This window comes from Akebia trifoliata, chromosome 14 (assembly GCF_017979445.1).
Source record: "Akebia trifoliata isolate Shusen 1 chromosome 14, ASM1797944v1, whole genome shotgun sequence".
Lineage (NCBI taxonomy): Eukaryota > Viridiplantae > Streptophyta > Magnoliopsida > Ranunculales > Lardizabalaceae > Akebia > Akebia trifoliata.
The window spans coordinates 9,506,461-9,527,684 of NC_141388.1; the positions used below are offsets into that span (position 1 = coordinate 9,506,461).

Genomic DNA, 21,224 nt, shown 5'->3' on the forward strand with positions numbered 1-21,224 from the left:
TTAATCAGTAAACTAATATATGGACACTTGAATGGCAGATAAAAGAGAGAAAGAGTGGAGAAACTTCACTTGCCTTGAAGTCAATTGGCAGATAAATGAAATCGTAAGTTCCTTGATGGCGTTCATCAATAGCAGTCAAAAGCATCTTTGAAGTGTACCTAAATTTACCACCAAATTAAATAAAAATGGCCAAGTTAAAAATAAAAAAGAATGGGGAAGCACCCCAAAAACAATCGATACGGTTTTTCTACTGAAGGAAGACTACAAAGATAAATAAATAAAAGAGAACTGAGCAGGCATTAATATGAAAAAAGAGAACTTACAATTTTTTACTAAATATTTCTGACAGTGAGCTTGAGAAGAGACCATTCTCATATTGAGACTCCATATCAACCTTATTGCTTTCCACAGAACAAGATGTTGGCTGCACGAGCATGTTTGACTTTGTTCCTAGATCATGGTCTATAAATCTCCAAGACGGTATGGACAGATTGGTTGTTCTTTCTGCTCCAACCACTTGTTGCTCTAGACTAAGCCTGGCTTTCTGCTCCAGTGGGGATGGTGCAATTGACTTGCTTCCTAGTGTTCTTGACTTTCCATCCATTCCTACTCCTAAAGCAAGGCAACATTGATGCAAGAACAAAGTGAACATTCCACCTCAGAGCATATATACGAATTAGACAATTGGATGTAAAAGGGAAAATAAATGAACAAATAAAATATAATTGGGATAACTTGTCTTTCTCTAGAAACATCACTAGGTCCAATCATTAGCTGTATTAAAGCTCAACATGGATCGGGTTAAAGTAGACAAGAGATGCTAATCAAGAACATATAGGGAATATAAATTATTGAGACCGTATTGGGAATATGATATGGAAAGAGAAACTAAAAAAAATCTGAAAATAAAAAGAGCTTCAATATAACCTAATAAAAAGAGCTTCAATATAGGGAGTTCCACCTTTAGCAATAATCCACGTGAACGTCTCGACTTTGTGGATATGTACAACGCCCCACCCTTGCTTTCTCTTTGGATATGTGGCTTAGGACCATATTCACAATGGTTAGTTGGGTTGAGTTCAAATGGCTACAATGATATTTAAGTGGTTATGTGTCTCCATGCAACACTGCCAAGTATGCCTATAGAATCCAAACATAAGACATAAATAACGTAATACACTGGCACAATACTATGGGAAATGCCCTAAATGCAATTGTTATTAATATGTACATGGGCAAGCTAGCTTCCTTTTATCATAGACAAATTTCCCAAATGCAGCTTTTATCATGTGTATGGCAATTTATGAGGCACAAACTACATGGATTCATTACATTACAGAAGCATGCAACATGCATACAGAGTGTGTGAGTTTGAACAGTTCGAAATTATCTGATAGACCCACATCAATTAACTCAGTCGGGATGAGTTTGGTAAAAATAAAATGGTTCGGATATGATTATAGCTAGTCGGTTATAAAATGGATCCAGATATGAATCCGAATAAAAAATCAGATATGGATATGAATATACTCATATCCGGCCTGAACCCAACCCATTTTTAAGCCCTAGTTCCCTAACAATCAATTCACTAGATGTTCATCTCCCAAGTATCATCATAAGATGGAGATTTTGATCCAACATGACGCTTTCTACAGGTGTAACCAACACGTAATCATGTCCATATTATCCATTTTTTGTCATGAATGATAACCAGGTATAAAATGAATTAGGATTTCAAACCTTAATGACTATTCAAATCCAACAGCTAGAAATCATCAATCAAGCAAATTTTTTATGTGTAGGTCCACCGAAGGGTGGGCCAAAAGGTCATGGAGTCAGCAGGCCAAGAGAGTACCCATGGCAATCTTTCAGCAATAACCCCGGGCTCATGATAGATCATCCCAGTATCATATTAATACATCGCCACACTAGAAATATACTACTAAAATAACACTAATATTAGGTAAAATCATCGAGACAGTGATGAGACATCATTAATACAGCACTTTTTCAACTAAGAATCTCATAATTTCAATTTAAAGTCTTCACAACTCACATAATCAAATCAAGAACAAAGGAACTCATAAATGGTACATAGTTTGCTAATACAACAATAATTAGCTGCTCTTAGTTCACTGTCTGATTTTCTAAAAATAGCACAAGATAGTAAAAACTGACTGCATAAGTTCATTAAAAAATACAATAAAACTTACATTCAGTGTCAAAGGGGAATACCAAGTGGTCACCTGCTTTCATCCACAGAGGCTGCTTCATCCAATGTTTCCTGAACCATAATCTGAGTTGGTTTGAGGCATCCTCTCAATGAATCATGGCCCAGTTGTCCCCTCTCATTGTCTCCAGACCCAAAGATAAGGCCCCTGTTGGTGACGACAACCGTGTGATATAGCCCTGTGCTTACTTGAGATATGTGATGAGCTCTTAGGCTGTCAAGGATTTGCGGCTTCAACACTTTATCAGAGACACCCCTGTCCGAAAACCCTAAGCTTCCAAAACCCATCCAACCAAAAGCATAAATGTAATTGATTCATTACATTACATCTTCGTCTCCTTCGTAAGCATGTCTAGGGTTTCTGAACTTTGATTGTGTTGGTTTACTTGGGGTGTAACTAGTAATAGTTGGCCTGCCAATATCATGTTTCTTTGGAAATTTTGAAAATGATGAGGACAAATTTGGAAAGAAAATTTTGCTCTCTTCTCTTCCCTCCTCGTCTCTCCATTTTTGGAGAGAACAAAATTTGATGTTTTTCCCTTCTCTTCCCTCCATTTTTCTTCTCTTCTCTCCCCACTTAACAATCTAAATAGGAGAAAGGAAGAGAAAATTGCATATTTTCTCTTCCCTTCCCTTCTCTTCTCTCAATCCAAACAAACCGTTAAAGCATAGATATTTGACTGGCACACCAACTTTTACTCACAACACACCAATCCTAATGAAATTAAAATCATCCACATATGATTTGGTGTGTTACAAGTAAAAAAATTGGAATGTTAGTAGAAGTTCTTTTAACATCCTTTTGGTGTGCCTTAAGAAATCCATTGTAGAGGCAGTCCAATCCATTGTTTTACGATTATATCTTCATAGTTTGAATTGAGATTTTTCTTGAACAATAGTACCACCAATGGTGTGGCATTAGCAAAAGTTGGTGTAGCAATAGTAGTTCTCTAAATTTAAAAGCTCAATAATCACAATCTCATTAGGATAGGACTACTCCCAGTAACCAAAATCCAAACTCTTTTACAACCAACAAAGATGAATCAATGTCCTAAAGTTGGACATAAACCAACAAAAAAGCCAACAAAGATGATCCAGTATAGCTCTGATACATTTCCCTTATAAACAATCGAAACTGGTATGTTCCAGATTCTCTGATTTTGATTTTACCATCAAAATGGTGGGACTCAGTTCTTCTTTATACGAGGGTCCATCAAGAACAGTCAAACATCAACAGAGAGTATGTATCATCCTACCAACACTAAACATTAGCACGTCATATATATATATATATATATATATTGCACCTAGAAGATAGTACCTCTTGTGTATATAGATAGGCATGCATCGACACGCTGACATACCTGAACACATCTTAAAACCTAAGGTTACTGGATCATGTTCCAATGATTTTATACTTTAAAAAAAAAAAAAAGACTTGTGACAAAGGATGTGTAATCAATCCATCCCATATGCAATCATATAAGGTTTGATTTCTTTTCTTATTTTTAAGGGAAAAAAAACTTTTTGAGTGAAACTTTGAATCTCACAACAACAATATCTTAAGGACACAACTTATGCTGTAAAAGTAACATATATTATACAAAATCAAGTTCTGTTTGGGTTTTAGGGTTTAAGTCACAGTTTTCATTATTAAAGAAAGTCTCCAAAGCAAAACGCCCCATCTGTTAATAGCGTACAGAGAGGATCCTGCGTTTATAGAAGCGATCATAAAAAAAAAAATCCATACAGAATACATTGGATGCAAAGAGTTCATAAATATCTAATAAGAAATGGAACAAAAGACACTCATTCATATGGTAAAGTCAATTGAAAAGATTGAGCATGAGAAACAACGATAAAGAATATGAAGACGTGTCTTAAATCTAAAGGATACAACTCGAGATAGCTAGCCACACGAGCAATTAAAAACCAATAACCCACTGAAATACCTCTACAGGTTGTAAGTATGTATGTATTTTGTATTATTCATAGTTGAAAAGGGTTCCATATAACTGAATAAAGGAAAACGAAAACAGGGATCAATCCACTAATAAATCACCCATACAGTCACGAAACACTTTAGACTCTAACAAAAATAAATTACTCAGTCCACAAGAGGAACATAAATTAAGAAAATAAATTATAGAACTACAGGAAGATACTATTATTTCATTCCCCATTTTCCACTGTTCCTGGTGTAAATATCTGCAAATGGAAAACCCAAATCAACATATGGCCATTGCAAGAAACAAGACAAAACAAGAAGAACAGAACCCTCACTTACCTCTGAAAGCACCGAAAGCTTTGGTACTTCAATAAAACAAAATCCTCTCCTCTTCTAATCTTTCAACTTCTGAAGAAAGACAAAAATTAGGAAAACTTGCCCACCAAAAAGGAGAAACATCAATTGTGGGGAATATCATCAATCAAAAAGGGAATAATGAATAAAAGCTAACCTGTCTCAAGAACACCACTCTCTTGCATTTTGAAACATCCGCAACCATGGGCTGGGGCCTTTCTTCTCCACATCCCAGTGCTTTGGATACCATGGGAACTGCCACATCAAGAAGCATCGCTCAGGATGAGGCATCATAGCCAAGTGCCTCCCATCCGGAGAACAAATAGCAGCCACCCCCAATGGGGACCCATTCTGATTGAAAGGATAAACCTCGGTCATCTTCCCATTATCATCACAGTATCTTACTGGTGCCAAGTCTGACTTAAGGATGCGATCTAGAACACTATCATCAGGGAAATATGCTCTCCCCTCACCATGGGCAGCCCACACACCTAATGTACTACCTTCCATTCCTTTAAACATTATAGAAGGTGAGTCCCCTATCATCACACTCGTGAAGCGGCATTCAAACCGGCCAGACTCATTGTGGATAAATCGAGGCTGTGATGGGTCGCCACCCACACCGAGGACTCCCCCAACTTGGGATCCTGGGACCCATCCTAGCAGAGCCATGAGTTGGCATCCATTGCAAACCCCAAGACTGAAGGTATCAGGCCTGTTGTAGAATTCTTGGAATTGGGTTAGGAGAGGCTCGTTGAACCGGATAGAGGCCGACCAACCTTTTGCGGAGTCTAGCACATCGGCATAACTAAAACCTCCAACAAATACAATCCCACGGAACTCACGAAGAGAGATGACACCATTCAGGAGGTCTGACATTGTGACGTCCCAAGGTTCGAAGCCAGCAGAATAAAATGCAGCTGACATTTCCCTATCCCCATTGCTGCCTTCCTCTCGAATTACAGCTACTTTTGGTTTAGAAGGGACTGCCAACCATTTCTTGTCCGTAAATTCGGGAGTGAAAGATAAAGCCCAAGAAGGTTCGTGCCTGCTCTTTAATCCCTCTTTCTCTGACTCTACACAGGAAGCCAATCTCTGGAACCCCTCAAGTTGGAAACTGGTTTCCTCCCACATGTCCCTCAGGTGGGAAGTTTCCTCTTTCAATTGAGTTGCCCCATTAACCCGTAATTCTATTGTAGGTGATGTAGTTACCTGCCCAATGACCTCAAAATAAATGCTGGCTCCACTAAGCTTTTCCCTCACTTTATCTAAGTTAGTTTTGCTAACCTCAAGAACAAGGCCAAGCTCTTCTGCAAAGAGTGCTTGGAAGAGACTTTCCCCATGTGAATACAAGTCCAAAGGACTCCACAATTCCCAGCGAACGCCATTTCTAATACACACACAATCAGCCCACCATCACTAATATCATGACCTGCAGAGATTAATCCGTCTGCAAGCAACTCTTGTACAACCTCAAAGACACTTTTAAATAAGGGACATCATCAAGATCAGGGCACACATCTCCAACTTGGTCAAAAACCTGAGCAAGAGCAGACCCGCCTAACCGCCGCTTTCCTTCAGCCAAATCAAGGTGAAGCAGGACACCATCATCTCCAAGTTTTAAGTCAGGGGTCACTGTTAATGTTATATCTGGGCAAGTGGCATATACACTGATGACAAGATTTCCAGGAGCCTTGACAACCTCACCAGATGCATGGGCTGCCATAGAAAGACTGTCCTTCCCCCCATCTATTGCAATACCAAGCTTGATCATTGCTTCTGAAAGAGCAGTAGCAGCATCATACATTGCTGCTCCTTCCCCATCAAGCTTGGCAGCATACATCCAATTCCCACTAGCCTTAACATCTGAAAGAGAAGTAATCTTAGCCCAAACAAGATTCGTAAGTGCTTCCCCGACAGCTAGTCTCGCCATGGCTTTTGGATCTAGCAAACCCTTGATAGGCTGCTCACCAATAGCACACGCACCCCCGGTAAACTCAGTATATGTCTGAGCAATGACTGCAACATCAGAAAGAGTAAGTTGCAAGGGCCCAACTGTCTGCTGTTGGGCCACAAGACCTGTTACACATCTGTCAACTTTTGTCGTCAAGAAGCGTTTTGAACAAACTGAAGGAAGCCTTAGTACCCTTTTTAAAGCATCCATTAATGTGACCCCTGGGGCAATATCAAGTGGCTCGCGTGCTTGAATTGTTCGCGTGAATTCAAAGCATTTCTGAGGCATGTCTCCAAGAACCTTCTCTAGTTCAAGATCCACCGCTGGAGGGGGAGGAGGGAGCCCACTCGAATGAGAATGTTTTGCAGCTAAGCTGTCTACTAACACAACCCGTCCTTCACCATTGATAGTTCCAATAACAGCCATGTAAACCCTTTCTCTTTCACAAATTGATTGTAACAGGTGACGGCTTTCAGGCTTCACCAATATCGCATCTTGTTCCTGGTACTCCGCACCCCATATCTCTAAAACTGACATAGTATGGTCACCAACCACAATTGCTCGGATATCAATCTCAGCACCTTTTGGGTAGATTATTTCCTTGACAACATTACAGTTTCCCCCTGCACCCTGATCGTGAATACTGATAATTGGGTTGTTCTCCCCCATCTCAACACAAGCTCGGACGACACGATATAACTTCTGAGCCATCTCCGCATCCCCTCGTTGTACAGCATTAAAGTCCAGGTCCGCATCATTCTGACCACTAACCATGCTTGATGCAGCCCCACCTCCCATTCCAATCCGATATGCAGGGCCTCCTATCTTCACAACTAGCATTCCAATCTCGGGCTCTCCTTTCGTTATGTGGGTGTGATCAATCTGCCCAATTCCTCCACTGAACATGATTGGCTTCAACCATTCCCGTCTTTCTCCACTTGGGAGTCTCATTCCAAAAGTTCTTGTATAACCTTGAATCAAGGGTTCTCCAAATTTGTTCCCATAATCTGATGCACCATTGCTTGCCTCAATAAGAATCTGAAGAGGAGAAGCCAAGTTTGATGGGTACTTGAATGTTGGATCTTCCCATGGTGCGTACGAACCTTCAATGTAAAGATTCCCAACACAATAACCAGCTGTGGAAGCCACGACAAAAGAACCCCGTCCTGTAGCATGTGTGTCCCTTATGCGACCCCCGGCTCCTGTCTCAGCACCTGGGTAAGGTGCCACTGCACATGGAAAATTGTGAGTCTCTGCTGTAAATAAGATATCAAGGTCACGAGTAGTTGTGCTCAACGGAGATGTCAAACCAGGTTGGATCGGGCGCAATTGGTTCACTTCAAAGCCCTTGATTGCACTTGAGTTATCCTTGAAGCCTATCACAGAGTTATTAGGGTTGGCCTTCAATGTACTCTTCACAATTTGCATGAGAGTATTACTCATGGGCTTCCCATCTAAAACAATTTTCCCGTTAAAGAACCAATGCCTACTATGTTCACTGTTAGACTGTGCAATATCAAAGAGTTCCACAGTTGTTGGGTTCCGCTTGATGTCTTCTCTAAAAAGCTTCGTGTAATATTGTAAGTCTTGTTCATCAAACGCTAAACCCATTTTCTGATTAATCTCCTCCAATGCTTCCCGCCCCCTCTCCATAACTGGGATGTACCGAACTTCCTCCGGAATCACACTCGTCTTGAAAGATGTGAGCTTTTGGGGATAGACACATTCCGTCATCCGATCATGAACCATCGCAGCAAACTCGTTAATTTGTTGTTCCTTTAACACTCCACTTCTCGAACGAAGATACAACATGTACCGCCTTGACCTCTCTAGGCGAGTGATTTCTGTCAGTCCACACGCTTGGCAAATTGATACAGCATTAGCAGACCATGCCGTAGTAAAAGACAAACGGGGCCCAACCTCAACTACAACAGCAGAAACACCTTTCTGACTTTCCTTCTCAAGGAAACTATCAGTCCCCAAATTCTCAGGCTCGAACGTCTCTCCCAGTAGCCACTTAAGGACTTCGAGCTTCTCTTTTGACAACTCCGAATTAAGCCCAATATTAAAACATTGTTCAGTCTTCAAGCCAACAATCTGGTTCGAGAGTTTCATTTGGACCGACTTCAAAAGTTCTGCACTTGCACTGTCCTGAACCAATGGGATGCGATAATAATGTATAACCTTCTCAGCTGAACTTCCAATCTTAATTAATTCTTCATCTACAGAACTGCTAACACCTCCTGAAACCAAAGCTTTGGGAACTACTGGAAGCATAACCCTCGAAACAATGCCTCTATTAGAGATCCCAGCCAATGGGATTTGTCTATTTCGGGGAACCCTAAGCAGACGACACCTCTGTTTTCGATAATTTCTTTGCAAAAACAGACTTTGCCTCCTTGAACCCTGTATATAAATAATTAAAAATTAAAAAACTAAAAAATTAAAAAAAAAAACTCAACAGAAAATTTTACTCTGATATTAAAAAAAAAAAAAAAGAAAAAAGAAAAAACAGTAGCTAATCACACCTGCAAGAACTCCACCGCTGTTATCTCCCCTGCAGAAGCCATTAGCTTATCTGTACCAAATAAAAAATTGAACCTTTAAAGAGATTTCGACTAAAAAATTCAAACTTTATAACGATAGTAACTCGTAAGGATCTAATTGTTTGAATTCGATCATACACAAACGGATAAAATCAGCCAATCTCATGTTTTCTTGGATCGGTACTACAATTCTCCATTAATGGAGATCCACAGATAACTCTAAGACATAATAAAAGACTTAATTAATCCGATTTCTGAGAGAGAGAGAGAGAGAGAGAAAGAGAGTGACACTTACAGAGATTTTTTTGTCAAGTTCGGGCTAACACCGAGGAAACGATTGAAGGTCTGCGTGTTTACGAAGTCTAGGGTTTAAAAAAAATAAAAACCCTAAATTCGAAATTCAACTGAGATTTCTTCTGCCACTGCCACCACCAGGTTGTCAATGGGTATCCATTTACCCGGAACCGAAACCGAAAACTCTGGTTCCGATTCCCCTTTTATTTGAAACCGATTAGAGTCGGGTCAAATACGGAATGAAACCAATAGAAATCAGGATCATTAGGTTCTATCCGATAGATACCTAGAACCGATTTATTTTTATATTATACAAGATTGAATGATTTCTTATATTTTAAAATTAACATAAATAATATAAATTTCTTCAAATTTCATATAAATTAAATATTTAAATTTAAAATAGATTATTTCTTTTTTAAATTTATTATTTATAAAGGAGATAAATTTTAATTTTAAAAAATAAAAGTCATTAAATCATCTATTTAATGGAATAAATTATTTTTCAAATAATATGTTATTTTTCATAAGAATTTTTTTTTATAATGATTTTGAAATAATTTTTCTCATTCGATTATTGAAAACCAAAATCGATGGGTATCCGTGATTTTTGACGGTTCCGATTTCATTTATTTTAAAATCGAAATCAGAACCAATAAATATATAGTGGTTATGGTTGTAATATTCATAGGATCCAACGAATGGACACCCCTAACTGCCACTAACCTATTGGGTTGTCAATGGATCGAGTTAGGATCCATTTGATAACAAATGAGTGTTGATCCGATTAAAAATCTATTATAATTTTAAATTTGAATCTGATCCGAAATTAAAAGCTTCCCATTTTTAACCTTTCTTTTTTTCATATTTGGAATTGGAAAAGAAAGATACATGTTAGCTTCAAGTTGGAATAGTGATTTACTGAGCTCATTAACCAATGGATTGAAGCCATGTGTATTGAAAAAACCAAGCCCTTAAATTGCTCTCCTTCCTTCCTTCCTTACCCTCTCTTCTCTCCTAGATGTTAGCCTCTCTCATGTTATATATTTAGGGATTTGTTAACATGTATCCTAAGGGTACACGTTAAGATGAATTAATTACACCTCAAAACTTTATTTTCCAATCAAAAATGTAAATTTAAAAAAAAAATTGCTAAAGTAACATTAAAATTGACATTATTTCACACATTAGTGACGTGGATGTGTGTACAGAACTATATATGCTTTTCATTGAGTTACAAGTGAGAAGCGTCTACGGCTCTGTGCACACCAATGTTTGAAACGATGAAAAAAATTCCTACTAAGAATACCCCCAAGTACTTATCACCAAGGTGTATCTAATGCATCTTAATATGTGCCCTTAGGGCACACATTAACAAAGTCCATATGAATCATTTTACATTGACTTTGTTGGAAACTGCATTCAACATTGCGTTGATGTGGCAGTGCACAAAGAACCATAGATTTCTTTCCTTGAGATACAAGAAAAAAATGTACAATTCTCTATACACTGCCACGTCAACACAGTATTGAACACGGTGTCCAATGTAGTCAGTTTAACATTTTCAACCTATATATCTAATCAAAACCAAATCGCTTCAAAGTACTAGTGTCATTGCTTCTTCGTGACATCATTCGATGCACTTTTGGCCCACCACTTGGTGGACTGCATACCTTAACTAACACTCCAAGAAAAATAAGGACATTATTTATTGGATCAAAATCTATTTAATTTTATTATCGGAGTCTCATTTTTCATGTGAATTAAGATTTTTTTTTTTTAAATATATTTATAGAGTTTTTAGATAACTTTTAAGGATAAAGTGGTCCAATCCTAAAAATAAAGATAATGGGCATGAGGTTTAAGTTATTTCGTTTTGGAATTTTCATTTATGTGAGGGTAAATATGACATTTATGAAGAAATCCAAAAAACATTATTTGATCCTTGGTTTTTTAGTAAATAGAGATGAGAAAATATAATGTACTTTTTGGAGGGTGAGTAAGGGAGTGACATGTGTAAAGATGAAGTGGTAGGTGAAAAGTAGACATTGATTTATTTGTAAATAACTCATAAAACAATGGTGGGTGTGTATTTTTTAAATGAACTAATGGGAGAGCTCCATGTATGTGCTTGAAGATTCTTACATTTTGAGGGTATGATTGGAAGTTCTCTCAATTTTATAGATTATTACCAAAGATTAAAGAAACTTTTTTGTTTGACTACACTTTTTGATAAAGGTATTCTTGAGTTTTCACTAGGGGAAGTTGACTCTCCAATAGAGTTTGAGCATTAGGTATTGAGAGCTTATGAGAGATCAACATGTGTTATCCTTTGAGGAAGTGGGTGGGCTTGGTGTTAGGTTTAGAATGGACTTGGATTATGAAATTTAAAATTTTGATAGTGAATTTACTTTTGGACTTAGAAAATGAACTTTGTTTTGGGCTTAGGTTGGGTTCAGAAATGGACTTGAGTTATCGGTTTAGTATGGACTTTGTCTTAGGTTTAAGTTAGGTTAAGAAATGGACTTAATTTATAGATAATGCGTATTAGGGCTATGGACTTTGTTTATGGATAATGGGTTGTAGGTTTGGAGATGAACTTGATTATAGATAATGGATAATGATTTGGATATGAATTTGGCTATGGATAATGGTAGTATAGACCTTGGGTTAAGGTCTTAGAGTGACTTAGCTTGATTAGGATATGGAGCTTGTTTATGGACTTGGATTAGGGTATGGGTGATGGATCAGTTAGTGGAGAATGGATTTGGATTCGAATCAGATTAGCTTAGATTAGGGATAAGGTTGAGCATGCAAACTATATGACATGATGCATGTATATATGAAAATGATGCAACATGAAAATATGGGCTTGTTGAGAGGTTTGAATTCCAAATTGGAGTCAACTCGAGAAAGTTTGGATTTTTCTAACTGGTTTGTGCAAATTGGGGTGTCTACAGGTATGTTGCATTCTCTTATTGCTTAATGAGAAACTAAAAGTACAACAATTAGTAATGTGGGATTAAGGAATGAAAGGGAAGAGATGGGGTAGAGTCGGATCTAAGAGTTAGTTAGGTAAGCTTCTTATAGTAAGAATTATGAATCTTGCAAGCAATCCCTATGGAAACAAGCTAAAGAAATAGATTTAAATTACATTCCATTTCACGTTTTCCATAGTTTGCTTGATCATAAGCCTTTTCCAAATCTAACTTACACAGGCTATCCCTAGTTTATCTTCTTTAATGGGATTTGGACCTTAATTCTCAGATATTATAAACGTACTATAATTTTAAACTCAGTCTATTCAATCAGTTTTGATAATTTTTTATATAAATAAATTAGGTTTAAAAGCCCATATTCTTTTTATTTTATATAATCTAAGAGTGCAATTTGGTTCAATTCAAACCGAGACCCGAACCAAAATGGTACATTTGGTTTAGTTCGATTAAGTTTGAAACAACTTTCACTCCAGTTCTAGGTTAAGAAAATGCAGAACCTCGACCAATCCAATTCAATTTTCGGTTCAGGATTGGTGTCGAACCAAACCAAACCAAACCAAGAACTGACAAGGGTATATTAAACTTATTATTGCTTAAGATATTTCTAGTAAAACTGAGAATTACGACTGAGCAGGTAAGGAAAAGATCGAATCATGAAATCAAAGTATGAAACATGAATCATGAATTCAAAGGCAGAATGGCAGAAAGTAGCACATCAATTGCTAACAACATTTTTTTTTTTTAATTTAAGGTGTGATTTTGTAGGTAATTTTTCTTCTATTTTCTTGCTTTGCATCTGTTCAACACTTCATACAAGAAATAAAATGTTCCTTTTTTTTTTTTATATAGTTTTTGTTCCATTGTTATTCTTGGATACATGAAGGGGAAAAATGTTGTTTGATCATATTATAAAATTGATCTGATTCGTGGACAACCCTACTTATGGATTTGTGAGCAACCCATCTGTAGTAGGTATTATAAACATATTATAATTGATTTTGCTCATCTTCTCTATTTGCTCCAAACTTAATTAAGGTATTATTTTTTAATCTATGTTTATAGATTAATATAATATAAACTTGTTTATTTCAAGAGAACATAACTTTTTGAACTTGATATTAAAACAACAAAGTATTTCTTGCAAAAATTACTAAACCAACAATAATTTCTATGGAAAAAGTTGAGGAAGAACAATTTTTAAAAAAAATATGAGTGCAACAGTTTTTTTTTTTTTTTAATTTTTTTGAAGTGTAATCATCCAAATTGAGTGCAAAGGGGAATTTTTAAGTGATGGGATGCAATTGGTAATTGGTGGTGTGCAACTAGTCAATCTCAAAAGAAATTTACTAGGCAGACTTATCTTGCAATTTTATTACAAAAACTCCCTTACTTAGCCGTTACATTGACTTATCACTAAATGTCGTTAGTATAACACCTATAGTGGCAATATTTTATTTTCGTCACTAATCGTTAGTATAACTTCTATAATCGCTACATTTGATTTGTCATTAAATATTGTTAGTATAGCACTTATAGTGATAATATTATATTCTTATCACTAAATGTTGTTAGTATAACACCTATAGATGCTACATTTGCGCTAGCACTAAATGTTATTAGTATAACACCTATAGTGGCAATATTTTATTTTTGTCACTTAATGTTGTTAGTAGAACACCTATAGCCATTACATTTGAGATGTCACTAAATGTTATTAGTATAATATTATTTTTATCACTAAATGTTGTTAGTATAACACCTATAGTCGCTACATTTGAACTATCACTAAATGTTGTTAATATAACACCTATAGTAGTAATATTTTATTTTTGTCACTAAAAGCTACTTTTAATGGCAACATATACATAATGGCTAAAAATATGTTTTTAATGGCAAAATATAATTGTAACTAATGACTACTCATTAATAACAGAAAATATATTGCCACTAAAACCCTAAACCTTTAGTGGCACAAAATATAAGTCGCCACTAAATATCTTTATGGACCACTTTTACGGAAGCCAAAATTTTACATCCATGGCATTAGAAACGTATACTTTTGAGTTGTCACTAAATGTTAATGTTATAATATTTTTAGTAGTAGCAAATTAATTTTGCCACTAAAAATTACTTTTTAGTGACAATATATAAATCACGGTTAAAAAACTTGTCACTAAAAACCAACTTTCTTGCAGTGGAATAAAATGGACATCTACATTGGCAGATTCAACTCACCTATATTAGGCTCATTATTTGGTTCCTTGGCAGACTCTAAGCTTTGGGCTCAGATTTGGGGCCGGGTCTGATCTGATCCCTTAATAGCCCTCTGGATTAAACACATAAGAGATGGGGCCCATGCTTTTTTTTTTTTTTTTTTTTTTAAATGTCCTCATCAACCAAGGTTGATTCCTACTAATCTTCCATTAGTTTTTCAAATTAATATAATTGTTGCATTTTCTCTTCACTTAGTGCTATAGGAGAGTTAAAAATACTCAACAAATTCATCTCAATTGCTTGCTGTGTCTGAAAAACACTTGATAATCTTGGGCTATAAATGCTCCATATATGACACTCTTCACCTTCACTGCTCACACCGCAAACAACTCCACACCCAAGTAACAGAAAAAAATGGCCAAGTCACTAGCCCTTCTAGCCACCCTTGCACTAGTCTTCCTTACTTCGGTTCGAGCTTCGGACCCTGAACTAACCTCCGACTTTGCTGTCCCTGATGGTGTTGATGAGAGCAAGATTGATGGAATTTTCTTCACTTACACGGGTCTCCGAGGTGGTGCACCCGCTTCAAGCAATGGCATTGGCCGTAAAACAGTTTCTGTAAAAGACTTCCCGGCTCTTAATGGTATGGGTGTGTCACTTGAACTACTTGAATTCCCAGCTGGTACCGTGAACGTGCCCCACACACACCCAAGAGGAGCCGAGATCTTGTTCATGGTTGATGGTTCCTTGACTGTTGAAACAATGGATAGTAATGGCAAGAGGTACAAGAATGTTTTACAAAAGGGTGATGTGTTTGTGTTCCCCAAGGGCTTGCCTCACTACCAGACTAACTTGGACAAGACCAAGGCTGTGGCTGTCTCAGCATTTGCTAGCTCAAATGCAGGCATTGTTGCTATGTCAAAGAACATTGTCGGGGCTAAAACCCCTGATGAAATCCTCACCAATGCCTTCAAGATATCGGCTGATACTCTTCATGAACTGATGAAATCTACCCAGAACTAAGAATAAGGAATGTGGGGTTAATGGTGCTTGTAGTAGTGAATGAATAAATAAATAAATATGGGCAATCCTTAAAATGGCTTCCTCTCTTTGTGATAAATAACAAAATTGTGAAACGGGTTTACCGTGCTCTGGGCATTTTAATGAAGATTATATAGCATGTTTTGCGTTCAGCGACACATCCTTACTTTTAATTTATATGTTTATTTTTCATTTGCCTCCTTATGTTGGCAATATGTTATGAAAACTCTAATAATGAATATGTACAAATCCTATACCTCTAAAAGCAAATCCAACCCATGTCTCTAAATTTATCTCTTCCAAATTGGCATTGTGTTCTCTAAATTTAGAGAAGATGCTCACCTCCGAATCAATTTGACTCTAATAGGTCCACCTTCTCTTAAACACTATTCATCCTTTGAAACACTATTCATTCACTTGAAAAAATTGTATAATGATATTTAAAACATGTTCAATGAAAAGAGAAAATAAAAAGTGCCATTTATGGAAAAATGGTTATTTAAAAATAGGAATAGTGATTTAGAGAGTCCCTCTAAAATTTGTACAAGTCTCCATATTTGGAGACTTGAACAGTGATTTAGACGGGTTTCTCTAAAATAGCATAGACCAGTTGGAGTCGCAAGGAGTTATTTGATTCCTCTTTTCTTGAGGCATACATACCACACAACACTCTTTCAAGCATGCTAACCTATGAAAGCTTGATTACAACTTAGTGGATCTATACAGCAACAACAACAACAATAAATGGAAAAAAAATAGGAGTCAGATTGGTGATCTCTAACCATTGGATCAAACATTTTTTTTCATGGGTTTCATCAATCGGCCCATGGGTAGGTCATAATGCCATAGTGAAAAAGGTTGATCAACCAAGGAGCATGCCAGACATTCATGTGAACACCCTCTATATATAAAGCATTAAATACAGTTCATTAGACAATTAGACTTGTAGGTGAACCCCAATCCCATGGACTTGTAGGCAAACACTAGGTCGTAAAGACAATTGAGCCCAAGCTAGACAAATCCATATGCATCTCAACCCTTATACCTTTAACATTATAGTATAATTATTGTGTCTAATCACTTAGTTTAGGCAAGCCATGTTCAGCTATCTCTTGGGAATGGTATCACGACATGTCCAAATTTAGGTTTAATTTGTTCTCCATTCGACAAGTCTAGAGGTAATTGTGAATACGAGTAATACATATATTCTTACAATACAAACTCCCAATATTCTTTTGGGAGTGAAGCCAGGATTTTGTGTATGTGGGGCCAACTAAGACTTAAAAATTTTATAAAATTTTGTGGGGCTATAGTGATAGATTTTCATTTCCACCGTTGTTATCCATCACAATAGCGTATAAATTTTAATAATTTTTAAAAGTTATCATGGGTGCCAGTGCAGTCCTCATTGCCCCCACTGTAAATTGGCCCATGCTCTTTTGAGTGTGTGGGCTAGGTGCCTTACAGAATTACAAGCACTCTTACATCACTCTCAAGAATTGGTGCAGAGGTGTGTTTGGAAGCAGTTGTTAGTAGGAGTGGGGGTTGGAGTTATTGGAATTCATTCTAACTCCTTAAATGAATTCTAATGTTTGGTTTCCTGTAGAAATTTAGTCGATGAATTTTTTGCATTTGACTAAGATTTGATGTGACTCCTCTATTACTTGAAAAATATTGTCATAGTCAATAAAATTCAACTGAGTCAGCTCGATTTTATATATTTTGACCAAATAATAAATTTTTGGTAATTTAAATATTTATTATCTTACATAAATATGATTTTGTGATGAAACATATCCTAATCTAAGGCTTAAAATGAGATAGGTTCGGGCCAGATCGAAGTATATTCATATCCAGATTTAAAAAAATTCTTGGATTCAGTTCCGTATCCAAATAAGGTCGTATTAGCTAAAACCATATCCGAGCCATATTGATTACACTATATTTGGATTCGTATCCGACCCAATTAACTTACTTGATTCAAGCAGAATAATTTTGGACTATTCAACATTATATATATATATATATATTAATATTATAATTTATTTATTTTTTAAAAATTCATGTTATATTAAAGTAGTAGATAAAGATGTTTTGAAAAGTAAAAAAAAATTAAAAAATCAAAGCAATATATCATTAAGATGTAGGTGGATATAGGGATGGATATGTATCCGACCCGGATCCAACTCGGGTTAAAGGACACCAACCCATATCCAACTAATATTTTTATTCAAATCTACTCCAAGGGTCCAAACCTACTAAATTCGGATTCGGATCACTCAAATTTTGGATAAAATTTGACTCATTTTATGCCTTATTCTAATTGCCTTATTTTATTAAAAATTTATAATTATTTAAATAGGAATCTTGATTATATAAATTGAATTGAATAATTTATATACTAGATGACTCAGAAGAGTTAAACTTAAATTTTGGGATAAAAATTTGTGCATAGAGTTGTAAATCTCACCCACATAGGTGGGAATTGCAGCTCCTTTAAAAATGGGAGTTGAAGATCTTTTTGGAATTGCAGTTATAGAATTGGTGAAACAAATAACCAATTAGAATTTTAAAGTGGAGCTGTAACTCCAACTCCCACCAACTACCATTTCTAAATAAACCGTATTACATAGACACTTGAGTCCTGAAAAGCAAGTTTGTGTCAAGAAACCTATATTCTAAACTACACCTTTGCTTGGATGGAATTAATGTTCTATGCATGATATGGACCCATATTCTAAACTACACCTTTGCCTGAAAAGGAAGTTTGTGTCAAGAAACCTATAATTCAAGTGAAGTACGTACAATAGAATCGTAATGCTAAAAAATAATTCATATAAAAATAAAATAGTTTTAATAAATCGTATTTTAAATTTCAAATAAATAATCAATCATTAAAAAAGCATAAATGTACATCGCATATTGAAAAGGAAAATACTTTACCACCTTCGTTGGACACTTCCAACACTGAGTTGACCTGCAGTGCATAGAGAATCGTTGATTTTCTAACTTGTATCTCAAGGAAATACATTTATGGTTATCTATACACTGCTAGGTCAATTCAATGTTGGACCAATGTCATTTTGCTTTCGAAATTTTGAACTTTTTATAGAAGGTTATTTTCATGTTTATGTGAGTTTACTATGGTTATAATTGTATGGACTTCATAGAATTCTACATTGCTTAGTGTCAGGTTGGATTCATTGTATTTCTTTTGACTTGGGAGACTCTTATTTTGCTTTTGTAATTTTGAACTTTTTATGGAAGGTTATTTTCTTGTTTATCTAAGTTTATTATGGTCATGATTGTATGGACTTCATAGTATTCTACATTGCTTAGTGTCGGGTTGGATTCATTGTATTTCTTATGACTTGGGAGACTATTATTTTGCTTTAATTATATGAATTTCTGGCTCTTTTACAAGTTAATTTAGATATACCTGTGTGTGGGTTTTGATGAATGTTTGCGATGTGCCATATGATTATTATAGATTTCACTAGCAATTGGAAAACCATTATAGACCTTGATGATGCATCATTATCATCATCTAGTATTGAAGCCGGACAGACTTATAATCTATTTCCATCTTCAGATCATGGGGTTTTTATTGTGGGTTCCTTTAATAGATTAACATGCATAAGAACTCATGGTGATCATCTATCATCAGAGTTGAGTCGCGCAAGCGATGACTTGTGATGCAGGTTGAATTATTTGTGGTTTCTATAGAATTAGAGCCGGATCGATAGAGTGGAGGTGAAAATATGTTGGTCTCTCTGATTGCTCGATTTTGCATTTATACAGCATTTAATCACCTCTTCACAAGATAACCGATTAAATCCATCAACTTTAATGCCTACTCTCTCTTTCTTTCATTTCTTGTGACCAAGAAATCCCAAGAAACCCATTACCTAAAGCTCTTTTTAAGTTCTACATAATCTCTTAGAAACCAAATAAATTCTCTCTCAATCCATCTTTGATTCCATGGCTCAACAAGACCAGGAAGAAACTCCTAAAACATTCTCATACCCACTTGACCCAAAATCATACAAGATCCTCCAAGAAATCAGCAATGGTGTTAGTGGCACCATTTACAAGGCCGCTTGCCTCCCTATGAACTCATCGGTAGTAGTGATCAAAGCCATTAATCTCGAACATTCACGAGCCAATCTCGATGACTAAAACAAGAAACAAAGGCCATGACCCTTCTCTCACATTCCAACATCCTTAAAGCCCATTGTTCTTTCACAGTTGACTGTCATCTTTGGGTTGTGATGCTCTTCATATGTGCTGGTTCTCTCCACTCCATCATCTCTTCTTTCCCAGATGGCTTAAATGAGTCCTCCATTGCTGTTGTTCCCAAAGAAACTTTAAATGCTTTGTTATATCTCCATGATCAAGGCCATCCTCATCATGATATCAAGGCCGGTAACATTCTTGTTGACTCAAATGGGTGTTAAAACGTGCTGATTTCAGTATCTCCACTTCAATTTATGAACCCAAACCATCTATGCATTCGTGATCTTCATCATCGCATTTGATGTTCAATGATGTTGCAGGGACGCCTTATTGGATGGCACCCGAGGTCATGCATTCTCATATTGGGTATAGTTTCAAAGCTGACATATGGGCCTTCGGGATTACAGCATTAGAACTCGCTCAGGTCAACCTCCTCTTTTTCATCTCCCACCCCCCAGAAGTCTTTGTTTGCGTTTCTCTGATTATGTGAAGAACACCAAGAAAGATAAAAATAAGAAGTTTTCGAAGACATGGTAGCTTCTTGTCTTGCTACTGATCCATCAAAAAAACCCACAGCAGAGAAATTACATAAGCATCCATTTTTCAAGAATTGCAAGAATTCTGATTTTCTTGTCAAGAACATGTTACAAGGGTTACCCATCGTTGAAGAACGCTATAGAGAAAACATACTGAGAAAGACGATGAATGACAACGATGATGAAGAATCATTGATTGGGCCTTTGGAGAAAAATAGGAGGATAAGTGGGTGGAATTTCAGTAAGGATGTATTGAAGTTAGAACCTGTTTTCCCAATTGAGAGAGAAGGATATAAGTATTCAGAATTTAACTCATGAGAAAGATGACAATGTCAAGCAAGTTCAATTTGGTGTAGAGATGGTCATCCAAGGCACCAATCATGATGATTTTGAAGAAAATAAGAAAAAATGAAGCAGACCCACATCTCTCAATGCCACCAATTTGTTTTCAATGATGAAATACAAGTAGAATCTGATGTGAAGGATATAAAAAGATTGAAGTAGAAGAACAAAGTGGAGTCGATGAAGCTGAAACTGATGTGGGTATAGAGATGAATGAAGAACAAGAAGAGAACCCAACAAATACACCTGTGGAAGGAGTAATGGCGCCAGTTGGACCATTGGTTCCCGGAGTAAGAGCAATTTTGGATGGTTTGAAAATAGAGAAGCTATTAGTTTCAGATCTAATTAATCGAATTGGAGGAGTTAATGTAGGTGAGATGAGTCATGAAGAACAGCTTGAGCAAATGGTGGTACAACTAAGCCTTCAATTGGATCTAGAGAGGAGAAGATCTTCACTTTTGGAAATAGAGTTGGAGCACATCGGGAACAAAATTGCAGGAAATATTGATCAGAGCAGCCATGACACAAGT

General features: G+C 36.4%; 2 protein-coding genes and 1 pseudogene across 2 annotated transcripts; 2 read left to right on the forward strand and 1 right to left on the reverse strand.

Annotated features, from left to right (window-relative positions):
• Nucleotides 1-73: 73 nt before the first annotated feature.
• Nucleotides 74-9,469, reverse strand: LOC147386099 (putative phosphoribosylformylglycinamidine synthase, chloroplastic/mitochondrial). The gene is given in 9 exon segments (XM_086422349.1): nucleotides 74-158; nucleotides 324-612; nucleotides 962-4,438; nucleotides 4,518-4,583; nucleotides 4,690-5,893; nucleotides 5,896-6,015; nucleotides 6,018-8,892; nucleotides 9,015-9,064; nucleotides 9,328-9,469. Coding segments are annotated over 4 exon segments (4,236 nt in total). The 5' UTR covers nucleotides 9,057-9,064; nucleotides 9,328-9,469; the 3' UTR covers nucleotides 74-158; nucleotides 324-612; nucleotides 962-4,438; nucleotides 4,518-4,583; nucleotides 4,690-4,694.
• A 5,484-nt stretch (nucleotides 9,470-14,953) lies between these two features.
• LOC147386100 (germin-like protein 9-3) lies at nucleotides 14,954-15,562 on the forward strand. Its single transcript, XM_086423279.1, has one exon. The coding sequence runs from the start codon at nucleotides 14,954-14,956 to the stop codon at nucleotides 15,560-15,562; it is 609 nt and encodes a 202-aa protein (XP_086279405.1).
• Nucleotides 15,563-19,561: 3,999 nt separating this feature from the next.
• LOC147386101 (serine/threonine-protein kinase BLUS1-like) lies at nucleotides 19,562-20,823 on the forward strand (annotated as a pseudogene).
• The last annotated feature ends 401 nt before the right edge of the window (nucleotides 20,824-21,224 follow it).

What these genes read in the sequence shown, in the direction of transcription:
- LOC147386100 (XM_086423279.1), top strand. Translation starts at nt 14,954, where the DNA reads ATGGCCAAGTCACTAGCCCTTCTAGCCACCCTTGCACTAGTCTTCCTT.